The 15,698-nt window shown below is 42.7% G+C and overlaps 1 protein-coding gene across 4 annotated transcripts in view; it reads left to right on the plus strand.

Moving 5' to 3' along the window:
* Positions 1-15,698, plus strand: part of IFT81 (intraflagellar transport 81) — a 191,389-nt gene that overhangs the window by 100,228 nt on the left and 75,463 nt on the right. For all 4 annotated transcript variants that reach the window (XM_068245244.1, XM_068245251.1, XM_068245265.1 and 1 more), the window contains exon 13: positions 3,963-4,091. In XM_068245244.1, the coding sequence (XP_068101345.1) occupies positions 3,963-4,091 (129 nt within the window). The remainder of the gene's footprint in view (positions 1-3,962; positions 4,092-15,698) is intronic.

The following is a 15,698-nucleotide window of genomic DNA, read 5'->3' on the forward strand; positions in this document are numbered from 1 at the left end:
GTTCATTGAAGTGGCCAGATGCCAGCCTGCCTGCACATTTATCAAACAGATGTTTGAAGGTTTGACCATGGGATGCTCTGTGACTTGAGAGCGCCGTGTATGCACTTGGCTGTGAGCATCATGTCCTGTCCAAACCTTTTTTGAAAAGTGTTGCTGGAATGACACTTACATTTCACAAAACCATACTTTTCCTCCATTTTGAAATATGTTATGTTTTCAGATAATTATGCTGCTTAAATGAGTTGCTTATCATCACACTGTTTTAGTTGCATTTTACACAGTGCCCCAACATCTTTGCAAACAGGGATGTAGTTGCTAGAAAATTACTTCATGCCAAATGGTCAATGGTCCAGTCTGATGCACCTGTTGCCATGTTTTATTTTTTATTTTCTGATAGATGAGCACAAAGTGCCATATTAAAAAAACTAGTAAAGTTCTGCATTTTTACCTGTATTGTAAGTTATGTAGCATGTGTTGTACAAACAATTCAAACATGTACACAACACGCCTGTTGTTAATATAACCTGTGTTGCGCTGCCTGCACTTGCCAGTTTTACCACAGTTTCATTAATATGGACCATAGTCCCTAGTACACTCAATATTAATACATAATTATCCTATTTTCACTTTTATTCAACCTGATTTCTGTTAAATGGAGGCCACTATGGTAAAATCATAAGTTGTATACTACTTTGAAGGCAGTCACTTTGCAGTGTTGCTATTCATAGGCGAGAGTCATTAAAATGATGTCTGGATAATGTTTGTCCTGAAAGGTCTTCTCTTGTATTGGCCACACAGCCCAAAAATAGACATTATAGTGTATACATTTCTCTTTATTGCAAAAAGCTGCTTCTATAATCTGGTGCACGTAGCACTATGTATACATCATTATATGGGGCAGCCCACTCTACAGCTCATTGCAGTGGCCATTTTTTTCTACTCTCTTAATTCCCTTGGTAGGATTTGAAAAACAGACCCTGTGCGAGTTATCGTATTCATACTAAGAGATACCAAGTGTTGGTTAACAGAGTGAGATATATTCTGTAATATGTTGAAGAGAATTTACATGGAGTGTGATCACATGGTAACTTGTGGAGTGGATCAGACAAAGTGCATTACTCTGTTGTTGTCATGAAGCCAAAGATAACTACACTTCATAGATTTCCCGTGTCCATTAAGGGCAGTCATTTGGGATTCTGAAAAAATGACTTGGCTGCTTCCATTGACCATGTATATTTTTCTGATTTGGTAACACCAGTAACTATAACATTTCTCTAAGAGAATTTTATTTTTTTATTTTAATTTTAAAAAAACAAAAACAAACACACACACAATCTCAGTGATTTGCAAATTATTCAAACACTAAATTTTATTTAAAATGGTATCAATGAACATATCAGATGTTGAAAATGAGAAATGTTATTGTTTAGTGTAAAATATATGATCCTTATAGATTTGATGCCGTTGGGACGGGCACGTTAACAATTATTTTATTTTTTTTACATTTATTTGATAAAAATAAAACAAAATTGTTTCCCAAATCCCAATTTTGATACCTGAAGGATGCTCATGGGTAAGTGCATGCACAGTGCTGTCAAATCACATCACTGGATCTTTCATTGCCCAGTACTCTGTACATTTAGCCGGCAACGTGTTGGGGCAAGGACAACAAAAAGCTGGAAAGGAATTTAGCCAACAAATTAAGTTACCATATTTTTCGGGATATAAGACACACTTTTTCTCACCCAAAATGTGGAGAAAAAGTCACTGGGCCTTATATGCCTAATGCAGGGAGTCCCTGTGGGGTGTGATTTATTCAGGGGGAGCAGAGGAGAACACAAGTAGGTAGTGGGGGACACATGCGGACAGAAGGGGACACAGGGGGACACATGAGGTACAAGGGGGACACAATAATTTAGGGAGAACATCTACAAAGATGCTCCTGTACCATGGATGCACCAGGTTTAGTATATTGTTTTCCCCCGGTTTTGCCCTCTTAATCTAGGTGCGTTTTATAGTCCAGAGCATTTTCTATGCAGAAAAATATGGTTATTGATAACAGGTCAGTATGATGTTGGACTAGAAAAAGAGCAGCCTAGAGAGGAGTCCATCAGAATTTGGTAGGGCACAGCAGACTATGAAGCAGTGTTTAGGCAAATGGTACAATTGCATTCCTGATGAAAGAAAAAGCTTTGACTTTTAGGAATTTTATCATCTACAGCAGTTGTCCTCAAACTCACCGAGATCTTTTCACTGGCCCCCAAACACAAAATGTTTAAAGTGAACCAGAGACGAAGCACCCTCATGTATTTCACCATATACAGGATATCAGTGGAAACATTAGAGAAAACACATACCCTGCTCTCTGATTCATTCTTCACTGCTCCGCCTGCTTCTAATCCGCCCTGATAAAATCCCTGACTGAGCATTCAGTCTGGCTTTGCTCAGGAATCATTATAGCTGAGTCATTATAGCAGAGCCAGAAGGGGGCAGGCTTGGGCTTCAAAAGACATCAGAGAAGACAGACTCAGTTATAATGATTCCTGAGCAAAGCAACAGTGAAGAATGAAACAGAGAGCAGGGTAGGTGTTTTCTCTAATGTTCCCATTGATATATATGGTAAAATACATGAGGGTGCTTAGTCTCTGGTTCACTTTAGCTTAATAGATGCGGCCCACTGCACCTTTAAATATCTGCGACCCGCATACAGAATAACAGTGCTGGTACCACCCATCCACATACTGTAGAAGCCAGTGAGCAGTCCTTCGCTGGTTTCCAATCCAATTCTGCATCAGGGGACACTGCTGTCCAACTTAGCGACAGGTAACAATATGCAGAATTGTTTCCTGGATATGCTTCACAATATATGTGCACAAAGACGCCGCATGACTTAATGGCTGCTGCTGGGAGTTCTCTTCTAGGCATGATTTGGGGGAATCAATACCTAGATTCAATGTAATGTTTTTCAAAATCACTTTGTGTATATTCCGTCCCCCCAGGAGTCTGAAGTATGTTGACCCGGCCCTTGACTGAATAAGTTTGGGGACCCCTGATCTGCAGTATTAAATATCATTAAAAGATTCTAAGACTCTGAATAAGTCTCTGTATGCCAGGGACAAGGCCATGACTTTAATGGACATCACCGCATTGGCTGTGAAACACTTCCAATAGCATCTGGACCATACACTATTGACTTTTCTCCTGGGCTTTCTCCAAGTGAATATTTTGAAATCTCAATAATAAGATACCTTTAAAGCTCCCAGAAATTACTCAAATTTGAGGATGTTTGCCATTACATCCACAAATTCAAGTTAAATCTCGGCCATGCAAAAAAGAAACCATGTATAAACATGGTCCAGAAGCATGGCCATTTATAGACACAGCCTGTCTAGGCCTGTGCCTGCAGCATCCCCTAGCGGTCAAGGTGTGCTCCATTCTAAGATCCCCTCTGCTGTGGTATGTCCCCTTTAAGGCACAGGACACTGGCTTAAAGGGTACAAACTGTAGCTTAGGACCCAGGGACTGCTGCCACTCACTCTCTCTCTTGCTGCATGATTGGACAGTAGAGATGATTAATGATATGCAAATATTTCCAAGTTTATGCAAAGTTATGTAAAATTTGGATGCAAATATGGAGCTTGAAAATGGACCAATCAATTTAAACCTGGGTGGGACTTGATTGGTCCATTTTCAAGCTACATATATTTGCTTAAACATTTACATACATTTGCATAAACTTGGAAGTATTTGCATATCGCATATCATTGATCATCCGTATTGGACAGCATTGCCATGCAGAAGGGATGATGTGAAATGACAGGAAGAAGGTAGGGTAGCTTTTCAGACGAAAACAACTGATCATTTTGGAAAACCGTTTTCAGTAAATGTAACCTCTAATTATGCGTTTTTAACCAGGTACTTGGTTTGACTTCCCTTACATTACTGTGCTTTATCTTTTCCAGCAAGGCGTTGAGCAAAAAAGGGGAATATCAGGTTTTAGTGACACTCAGGAAGAGCTGGAAAGAGTGTCTGTCTTGAAAAGTGAAGTGGATGAAATAAAGGGACGAACTCTGGATGAAATGTCGGACATGGTAAATTTATTCCACATTTGTTTTTCTGCATCTTTTTTGTCACAATACAATCTAGTTATGGATTTGAGAACAAGGAGTTGGAGGAAGTGGCACACCTTACCCAAGGGGTGGGTGCATAGCTTGTAGGTGCTAAGCCAAAGCATCAATTCACATGCAACCAAGTGTCATAGCTTGTAGGTGCTAAGCCAAAGCATCAATTCACATGCAACCAAGTGTAAGTCCAGGCTAGCACACCAGTTTCCAGTTGCAAACAATCCTGTTTTATTGCTTCATCAGCACATACACGTACAAAACACATACATAACGTGTATGTGCTGATGAAGCAATAAAACAGGGTTGTTTGCAACTGGAAACTGGTGTGCTAGCCTGGACTTACACTTAGTTATGGATTTGGGTATGCATATGTATAAATAAGAGCAATACTTTAGTGGGATATTGAGGCTTCTGTGTCCACAAATGAAAACTGTGAATTGTACTGTTTTTGCACAAGAACAGCAGCAATGGCATGTCAGCTGTAACTAACAAGATGGTACTCTAATCTGTGTAACTCAAATGAAAATGTAAAATTGTATTGCATTCCTTAGAGCAGTGGTTCCCAGCCTTTTTGGAGTCGTGACACATCAAGCCAAACGTTTAGATCTCCGTGACACGTAGACTAAATGCATGTAATGAGAGACAGCGTTTCCCCACTAAATGCACATAAGAGACAACGTTTCACCAGTAAATGCAGGTAATGACAGACAGCCTTTCACCAGTAAATGCACATAATAAGAGACAGCTTTTCACCAGTAAATGCACATAGTAAGAGACAGCTTTTCACCAGTAAATGCACATAATAAGAGACAAGCTTTTCACCAGTAAATGCACATAATGACAAACAGCCAGTTGTCCCCAGTATATGTAGCCAGGGATATATGTGCCCAGTATATGTAGCCAGAGGTATATGTCCCCAGTATATGTAGGCAGGTGTATATGTGGCCAGTATATGTAGTCAGGTGTATATGTCCCCAGTATATGTAGTCAGGGGAATATGTGCCCAGTATATGTAGCCAGAGGTATATGTACCCAGAGGTATATGAGCCCAGTATATGTAGGCAGGGGTATATGTGCCCAGTATATGTAGCCAGGGGTATATGTGCCCAGTATATGTAGCAAGGGGTATATGTGCCCAGTATATGTAGCCAGGGGTATATGTGAACAGTATATGTAGCCAGGGGTATATGTGCCCAGTATATGTAGCCAGAGGTATATGTGCCCAGTATATGTAGCCAGGGGTATATGTGCCCAGTATATGTAGCCAGGGGTATATGTGCCCAGTATATGTAGCCAGGGGTATATGTGCCCAGTATATGTAGCCAGGGGTATATGTGCCCAGTATATGTAGCCAGGGGTATATGTGCCCAGTATATATGTAGTCAGGTGTATATGTGCCCAGTATATGTAGCCAGGTGCCCCCCCCCCCCCCCCCAGGAGAAGAGAGTGAGGGAAGGAGAGCGGCACCTCAGGGTGCTCTTCCTCCCTCGCTCTCTCCTCCGGAACGAAGTGCGGTGGCTGGCAGAGGGGCGGAACTTACCTTCCGTGCCTCCGCCTGGTCTCGTCTCAGGCGCGGGATGATTTGCTTCTACTATGGTCTGATCCAGAGCAGCGGCTGCGGCACCAGAACTTCCGGCGCTCGGAGCGACATGGAAAGGTAAGTCCCGCCCGCTGCAAACGCCTGACCGCAGTTCGTTCCAGAGGAGAGAGCGAGGGAGGGAGAGCACCCTAAGGTGAGGGAAGTGGAGGAGGGGAGATGGCCCCCTTCTCTGCCGCTGCCCGCAGCTCTCCCTCCACTGCGCTGCTTTCCTCCGAGAGCCGACGCTGCGACACATACCCGAAGCTGCCGCGACACATGTATGTGTCGCGGCACATGGGTTGGGAACCACTGCCTTAGAGACTAAGCACTACCTAAACTGTGAAAATCCTTCCCTTGAGCTGGGACTCTGTAGTGCCTAAAGCATCATTGCACTGGAACATTCCGCATGAAAATGAATTATGAATTTTGCCTTGGTAGTTGGAACTAAAGGGCTATGATTAAGGACCTCGGTCCGAAACATGTCAGCTATTAGGTTCTGGCTGTATTAGGATATGCCCTAAATAAACAATATTTGTGAAGACATCGTTGCGGATCCCCTCTTTGTTCTGGAACTAAAGGGGCTGAGGAACATTTAAAGAGTCTAATTAAAATGATAAAGTACATGTTACATGTTCAAACTGTGTCGATAGTGAACGTAAAGACAACCTGAACTGAAAATAAAAAGTCAAAATAATCATACACAGGCCATACTTACCTCCCGTGTAGTCTGCTCCTCAATCTGTTTCTCCTCTCCTGCATCCCATTTGTCCACTGTGATCAATGGAATTCTCCATCCTCCATTTTAAAAATGGCCATTACCCCATACCTGCTTCCTGGTCAGCACACTGTTAAACTGTAATATCACCCACTTGAGCCATAGAGAAACATGGACATAACCTTGCACAGTCAGTTGTAACTGACAGCTGCTGATATATAACTGACAACAACTGGTATATTTCAGTCCTTGTCAGAACTGGAAGGGATCACTGTAAGAAGAAAATGGTGAGCTTCTGAGAGGAACTGAGGTTAGTATGTAATATTCATTTGCAGCTACGTCACATGTTTATTTTAAATACATTTCCTCGTTTCAGGTTCCCTTTAAGTTTTCAGCTCGGCTAAAATGAGTTTCTCAGGAGGATTTGTTAAAAATGGGTCTCAGGAATGTCCACGTGTGGTTCCCTCAGATGATTGGCATATTTTAATCTGTTTGCCATAATTAATCTGCAGTAAAGTGGACTCTATTATGTCTACAGACAGGACCCGTGTGTGTTGGTCACCATTTCTGCTGAGAAAAGGACCAATCACCAGCCCATGCAGTTAAGACTATCTGTGCCAATGAGCCACAGGTATAGAGAAAAACTGGATGGCCTGCAAAAGTTTTTACTTTGGTAGCATAAAAAGCAGAAATCCAGCAGACAATGGCCTCAATTCACTAAGATCATGCTGGAGATAATAAGGCAAGAGAAAACTTACCTCCACACAGTAAGAGAGTTATCTTATCTCTTCATTCCTTACGTTACCTCTTCTGTAGTTAATTTACCTCCTCTGTAGTTAATTTACCTCCTCTGTAGTTAAGTTACCTCCTCTGTAGTTATTTTCACACGCAGTTAATTAACAGCCTGTCTTTAACTCTGGAGTTATTTTAGGGATTAAAGAGTTAACTTAAAGACAGAAGAGTTAACTTTAGGTTTGCCTGAGGTAAAATGTTTCCTGAATACTACTTGCCTTATCACCATGGTAACAACTCTAGAAGAGTTATTAAAGACAGGAGATAAGCTTAGTGAATTGAGGCCAATGTCCTGTCAGGGCAGGTTCACACAGCAAGAGCTTTTCTAAGAGCTTGTGATTTTCAAACCTTTTTCTAATGTAGTGCTATGAGTTTCTGGTCACACTTAACCACTTAAGAACCAGCGGTTTCTGCCCCCTTAAGGACAGAGACCACTGGTACAGGAAACGGCAGAATAACAACGAATACTGACGAATCGCCGCACATACCCGCCGCAATCACTGTCCACACCGCATGCTGGGAACCTCAACCACCCACTCTGCCATCTCTATGACAGCAGTTCCTGTGAGCCGGTCAGGATCCACTTTCATTGGCTCCTGACCCTGTCTATCAATGTAAGCCAAGGGGAGCTGCTTATGTTGATAGACAGGGTCAGGAGCCAATGAAATTGGCTCCTGACCCGCTCACAGGGCTCTGCCGCTATAGAGACGGCAGAGTGAGTGAGCTGCAGCGGAGAGACAGCAGCGGGATCGTCGGGAGCGACGAAATCAACTAGAACGCGCGGCGCTGGTGTATTGAAATCTACGCCTGGCAGCCAGTTAGCCATCAAAACAGGGCATAGATTTCAATTAGCGCAGTCCTTAAAGTGGATCCGAGATGAAAAACTAACTATAACAAGTAACTAGCCAGAGATTTCAGAGGCAGAGGGGAGGGGGGATTAGGTTTTTTTTGCTCAAGATGCAGATAAGCCTGCCTCTGTGTAATGTTTACAAACAACATGGCTGCTGTCATTGTATCACAGGAAGAAATAATCATTTTCTATTGAAGCTATTTGCAGCTATATTTGCTGTGTAAACTATCTAAACTTTAGATAAGATATATAGACAAGTTACTTGTTATAGTTAGTTTTTCATCTCGGATCCGCTTTAATCAAATAGAACTGGCACATTGGTGTAACAGCAAAGGTGCCCTTAAATCTATCAATTTGGTGGTCGATCGACCATCGGATTCGATCATTATTGAATCAGATGAAAATCGGTGCCGCCAAGTGCATGCCCGATCGAGATTGCGACCAATTTCGGGCCAAGCATGTTGACCTGGTGCCCAGGGTAGTATACATTACCTGTCTGTGGCCACCGCTATCTCCGTCCTCCGTTCATACATGCTCCCCACGTGATTACCGGAGTAACGTAGGTTCATGTGTGATGTCACACACGTGCCCAGGTGTAGGCCAGCAACCGCGTGGGGTGCGTGTATGAACGGAGGACGGAGCCAGCAGAGGCCACGGCCAGGTAATGTATAGTGCACTGGGCATTGGGGGGGGGGGGCACATTGCACATTAGGGGGGAGGCGGCGTCACAACGCCAATTCTGGAGAGATTTCAGCATTTGCATCCAATTCCGAAATTGCTATGGGATTCGGATTCGCAATGCGGAAAATTGCAGCAGGCACTCTCACACACAAATTCGGGTGCAGCCTATTGATTTTAATGGACTGTAACAATGCATACAAATTTGCATTTGGGGAAAACAGACTGAAATCACAATAGTGGAAACTTAGCGTTAGGAAGTTCTGGGACTCCATATCGTGTGATTATTATATACACAGTGATGGGAGGGAAGGTGGGATCCAGGGAAAAATTGGCACTAGGGCCAGGCCCTCTGTAACTACTCCAGTGTACTGGGAATCTGGGATAATTATTTTACTTGTATTACTTTATCCAATACTAAATCTTAGATGACTGGACTTTCTCTTTAAGACATGAACAATTTAGGATACCAGGAGTATTTAAAGAGACTCCGTAACAAAAATTGCATCCTGTTTTTTATCATCCTACAAGTTCCAAAAGCTATTCTAATGTGTTCTGGCTTACTGCAGCACTTTGTACTATCACAGTCTCTGTAATAAATCAATGTATCTTTCCCTTGTCAGACTTGTCAGCCTGTGTCTGGAAGGCTGCCAAGTTCTTCAGTGTTGTGGTTCTGCTATGAACTCCCCCCTCAGGGGGGAAAGAAACACACAAATGATCTCTTGAGATTCAAAAGGAAGGCTGTATACAGCCTGCTTATGTATGGATGTATTTTCTATGTGTGGACATGCTGTACATCAACCTACTTCCTGTTTTGGTGGCCATTTTGTTTGTTTATAAACAAACTTTTTAAAACCGTTTTTAACCACTTTTAATGCGGCGGGGAGCGGTGAAATTGTGACATAGGGGAATAGGAGATGTCCCCTAACACACTGGTATGTTTACTTTTGTGCGATTTTAACAATACAGATTCTCTTTAACATGCCAAAACTGCTCAGATCTTTTGCTACTACAGATGAAACGGCCTCTGAACAAACTGTTCTTTACTAACGTTCTGTTCTTATTCCAGTTTCACAGTCACTTACAAAGTTTTTATGGTAATAGAATGCTTCCAAACATGCTGCTGTGGAGCACTCGGATGCAGCATTTGCAGAGATGTAAGCCATCATATGGTGGCTTTCTTCCAAAACTGTCATTTTATTCTGAGAAGGTCTGTGTTTCTGCTAATGTTTAAGGTATATGCATACCTTCCCAGACCATTTAAGATATCAGTTATAAATACTTTAAAAATAAATGGCTACTAAGGGGAAATTTTAAAACTGTTCAGTAGACAGCAGACAAGTATCCATTTATTCATAATGTTGTCAGCATTCAATTGGTTTAGACTATTCTAGATTCCTTTCACTTAACAAATAAGGTTGCTCACTGCAAATAGTATTCCCATCTAATATTACTCAGACTTCCTTTCCTGATCACAAATGGTTTTGTTCTATTTTTGTCGGTAGCTTCCCAACAATATAATTCTTGGGAAAATTTCATACGAATTATGATATAAGAATTAACTGTTTATTTGTTTTTCTTTTCTTTGAACCTGAACTCCAGGCAAAACTGTATTTATATTCCTCTGTTGGGGCAAAGCTTATCATCTGTGTATAAGCTTCTCTGCTGCCTTTAAAAATAATCTCTTATAAATGTCAGTTATTTTCTCTTATAAAACTCTTCCACCTTCTTCTTCTTCACATGTCTGCCTAAAGCAGTGTTTCCTAACCTTTTCCAAGTCATGACGCATCACCCCAAACATTCAGATATCTGTGACCGGTCACATATGTATGATAGAAAAAATAAGCATAATAATCATGAAATCAATAAAAAGAGAGGGCTGCTGCTGGCACAATGAGCTGGGGGCTGCAGGCAAATTGTATGCAAATGTAATGTAATCTATCTCTGCTGCTATGCACTCTTCTCTGTCTTCTTCCTGAGCTATATGTATGTGCCAAAAATAATTCCGGGCATGATTGCTCATGCATGGCGAAATAAATTATTCTGATTCTGATAATATGTTGCTGCTGCTGCTGTTGCTGGCACAATAAGGTTGCTGCAGGGTTAATATGCTGCTGCTGGTACAATAAGGGGGATACTGGGACAATATGCTGCTGGAACAGTTATTGCTGCTACCTAGTGCTTAGATACTGCAGAGATGCTTCTCTCGTTTTCACACACAATCAAAATGTCTGCTAAAGCAGGGGTCCCCAACCACCGGGCAGCAGCCCACTGCTGGTCCGTGGCAGTTTTCCGCTGGGCCGCGGCGGGTCTGGCCTTTCCCCCTCTCCCCCCACGGCCGCAGCTCCTGTTACCTTATGAGCTGGCGGCCGCTTACTTTCTTATATTCCCCCGTAGCCCCTCTCCTCTTTGCAGCATCTTCAACTGCAGCATCGCGTCCTACGGCTACTGTAAGGGAGGGAAGGAAGCAGTGCAGCAGTTCCCATGGTAACGGCGATGCATATCGCCGCTACAGGAAGCCGCTGTCCCGCTTTCTTCCCTCCTTACAGCAACTGTGGGACGCGATGCTGTAATTAAAGATGCTGCAAAGAGGAGAGGGGATATAAGAAAGGAAGCGGCCGCCAGTTCATAAGGTAACAGGAGCGGGGGTAGAGGGCACCTATCCTAGCTACACTGGGGTAGCTATACTAGCAATACAGGGGTAGCTATACGGGGGTAACTATGCTAGCTATACTGGGCTAACTGTACTTGCTATACTGGGCTAACTGTACTAGCTATACTGAGGTAACTGTGCTAGCTATACTGAGATAACTGTGTTAGCTATACTGGGGTAACTATACTAGCTATACTGGGGTAACTATGCTAGCTATACTGGGCTAACTGTACTAGCTATACTGGGATAACTGTACGTTCTATACTGGGCTAACTGTACTAGCTATACTGGGGTAACTGTACTTGCTATACTGGGGTAACTATACTACCTATACTGGGGTAACTATACTACCTAACTAACTATACTGGGGCAACTATAGTTCTTATACAGAGGCAACTGTATTAGCTACCTATACTGGGGGCAACTATACCTAGATACCTACTTGCCTATATACTACACTCCAAATCGGGGAAGAGGGGGGGGGGGGTTGGTTGCCGCAACTAACCCGGGGCCCCAGAGAAAAGTTTGGTCGGGATAGCGGGCCCCAGGCTGAAAAAGGTTGGAGACCCCTGTGCTAAAGGAAGTCACACCCTTCATATGTAAAGGGAGTGAACTCCCTTAATTCACAGCTCCATAGCCACCCCTTCTCCTCCTTCGCTCCACTAACAGGGCTGGTTTAAGTGGCATGGGAGGTGACCTGGGCCCCCCTATTCCCCCCCACCCCCCCAGCAAAGTCAGCCCCTGGGTCCCCCGACTTCGCCACAGGGCTCCTGCTTGATGTGTAGCTGCATTGTAATAACTCGCCTGTCCAGGCGCTCTGCTCCATCCATACTCCGTCTTCAGCCCCGCTGCCTGCCTCTTTTCCATGTGGCACCTAGTATGTGTAAATAACCTTCTTCGGGTCAAAGAGAAGATGCAGGGGATGAAGGCTGAGCATGGACAGAGTAGCATGCCGGACAGGTGAGCTATTACAATGCAGCCACACATTGTGCAGGGGATTTGGGAGCAGTTGGGGGGAGACTACCTCGGGACAATACTAAAGCTTCTGACTCCACTTTGGGCAGCATGGCTCAGGCAGAAGGATCAAGGGCACTGTCCAGCACTCTGGCTCGGGGAAGGGACACACAGAGGGACCAGGGGCACTGCTCAGTACTGTGGCTCGGGGATGAGGACAGGGTACAGAGGGACCAGGGGCACTGTTCAGCACTCTGGCTCGGGGACAGGACACACAGAGGGACCAGGGGCACTGCTCAACACTGTGACTCAGGGATGGGGAGAGGGTACAGAGGGACCCAGGGCTCTGCCCAGCACTCTGGCTCAGGGAGAGGGAAAACAGAGGGACCAGGGGCAATGCCCAGCACAGAGGCTTGGGTAAAGTGCATTGGGGCAGTGTGCACACAGATGATGTCTGCTGGGGGATATAGCACTCTATGGGGTGGGACTTGAAAGTGCCACCTCCCAGGGTACCATGTGCAGCAGTGACTTGAGAAGAGTGGCATTCAGTGCTCAGGAAGAAATGATGGCTACTCTGCACAAAGAAGTTTGCAGTGTGAGAAGATGAGCTGTCATAGGATACAAGTGCTTTTATACTGCTAGGTGGCTAGGGCAGGTCAGCAGCAGCACTGACAGAGGTGTCACCTTACAAATGTAAAGGAAGCTAAGAAGTATGAGCAGGAAAAAAAAGAAAGAAAAGGATCTAATACTTTCCAAAACACGTTTTTCAGGTCCTCTGAAATTTAAAAGCTGGAACATTGAAATGTTTCCAGATCTATCTAAAAGAACGATTAATCGTAGACGCCTTCTTAAACCCCTGTTAGAAGAAATTAAAAAGAAACAAGGCTCCTATAAGTGGGGTTATCCGTTCTCTCTAAGGGCTACAATAGATGGGAAAACAGCCATCTTGAATGATGGCGACCCATTAGAAACGTTTATCTCTGACTTGGGATTGCCTACCACCCAAATTTCTGGCTGGGAGGAGTTGTAAAGCTAAAAAGATGATATATAAAGCTTTTTGACCTGAACCATCCCTCCGGTCTTTGTCCCGAAGTTACCTTTTTTTTAACTCTGGGATTAAAGAAGTCTGATGCGAAATGTCGCCATTATGGAGACAAATCAGACAGGACCCTTTGGTGTGAGTGTGTGGAAGAGATGAGTTCGGTGTGTGTGCGTGGAAGAGATGAGTGCGTGTGGATGATGATAGTACGTGAGTTTGTATGTTTGTCTGTATGGACCCCTGGGTGCGTCCCCACCTCCCTCGCTCCCTTTTTCCACAGATACATCTGGGTGCGGTCCACCACATCACCTCCTTCAGCACATAACCCAATTTAACAAAAATGAATAATTTAAAAATCCTCACTCTTAATGTGAAGGGAGCGAACTCAGGGTGCAAACGAAAAAGAATAATAGAAGAATTAATAAAGAATAAAATTGATATTGCTTTCCTACAAGAAACTCATTTTAAATTAGGGAAATCTCCAACTTTTTTTGATAAGAGATACAAAAACTGGATTATTAACTATAACAAGGAGAGGAAAACATGTGGTGTGGCAATTGTGGTAAGGACAGATTTGGACTTTATAGTTGATAGAATCTATAAAGATGAGGCTGCTAGGGAACTCATTGTGCTGGGGAGGGTCAATGGGACGCATATTACATTGGCAAATGTTTACACTCCAAATAAAGGTCAAGTCCCCTTCTTAATAAATTTCATCCACAATGTTAGCAAAAAATCAAAAGGTATAGTCATTGTTGGAGGAGATTTCAACCTCACGATCGATCCTAAATATGACACCTTGAAAGGCAACTCTAAGATTCCCAAAAGAGATATTAGTCTCTTTAAAGAAGCCCTAATAAAACTTAATCTAGTGGATATCTGGAGAATTAAAAACATTGGAGACAATGACTATACCTTTTATTTACACGCTCATCGCTCATATTCAAGACTCGACTACTTTTTAGTATCTCAAAACCTTATCTCATCAGTAAAAGATGCATCCATTGGACGCATAACATTTTCTGATCACATACCTGTTATATTATCACTGACATTGGGCCCCAAGTTTACAACTAAACTGTGGAGACTTGACGCATCACTGTTGGAAGAAGAAGGAGTGAGGCAGCAGATAGAGGCCGCAATCAACGAGTTTATACATATAAATCAATTATTAGTAAGCTCTCCAATTATTCTATGGGATGCTTTAAGATGCGTCATTAGAGGGGTTCTGATCAATATCCAAAGCAGAAAAAGGAAAGAAAAAGAAAAAAAAAATCAACGACCTTCTATCTGATCTTCACTCCGCTGAATCCCAACACAAATCTTCCTTATCCCCCACAGCACTATTAAGGGTGACTAAAATAAGGGCCGAATTAAATTATATTTTAAATAGTAAATGTGACAAAGAATATAAAAAAATTAAAGAAAAAATATACACAAGAGAAAAATAAATCAGGGAAAATACTTGCAGACCTACTGAAAAGTAATCGAAAAAGCAATTTTATACACCAAATTAAAAACAAAGAGGGGATTATTCTACATGATACCACCAGCATTTCAAGCACATTTAAATCCTTCTTTGAAAACTTGTATAACTTGGCTAAACCCAAATTTTCGAATCCAGAAGACTTTTTGCAAACTATTGACTTACCCCTGCTAAACAACGCTGATAGAGTAATGTTAGAGTCCCCCATTTCAGAACAAGAATTCAAAGAAATGACCTCCAAGCTGCCAAAGGGCAAGAGTCCTGGCCCTGATGGCTTTAATAGTGAATTTTATCAGTTATTCTCCCCAGTACTGGCTCCTCTCTTTTGTAACCTAGTCAATTATAAAAACGAAGAGAGAATCTTCTCAGATGAGACCAATAAAGCAATAATTACATTAATTCCAAAAGAAGGGAAATCTGGGCTGGAATGTTCAGACTACAGGCCAATCTCCCTCATAAACTGTGATGTTAAAATATATGCCAAAATTTTGTCAAATAGACTAAGTCGAGTTGCTGGAAAGATAATTGGGAAACAACAAACAGGTTTTATGAAAAACAAACAAATCCAGGATAATATATATACGGCAGTAAATCTTATCTATAGATGCAAAAAAGAAAGAGAAGAGGCAGTGCTTATCGTGGTCGATGCCGAGAAAGCATTTGACCGCTTATCAAGAACTTTCATGTATGCAACCCTAGAAAAAGTAGGACTTGGCGAGATATTTATTGAGAGAATTGTGAAACTGTATAAAAACCAGAGCACTGGAATTAGGATTTATGGCGATATAACAAAACCCTTCAGAATTGGCAACGGAGTCAGGCAGGCCT

The sequence above is a fragment of the Hyperolius riggenbachi genome, chromosome 1, assembly GCF_040937935.1.
Source record: "Hyperolius riggenbachi isolate aHypRig1 chromosome 1, aHypRig1.pri, whole genome shotgun sequence".
Classification (NCBI taxonomy): Eukaryota; Metazoa; Chordata; class Amphibia; order Anura; family Hyperoliidae; genus Hyperolius; species Hyperolius riggenbachi.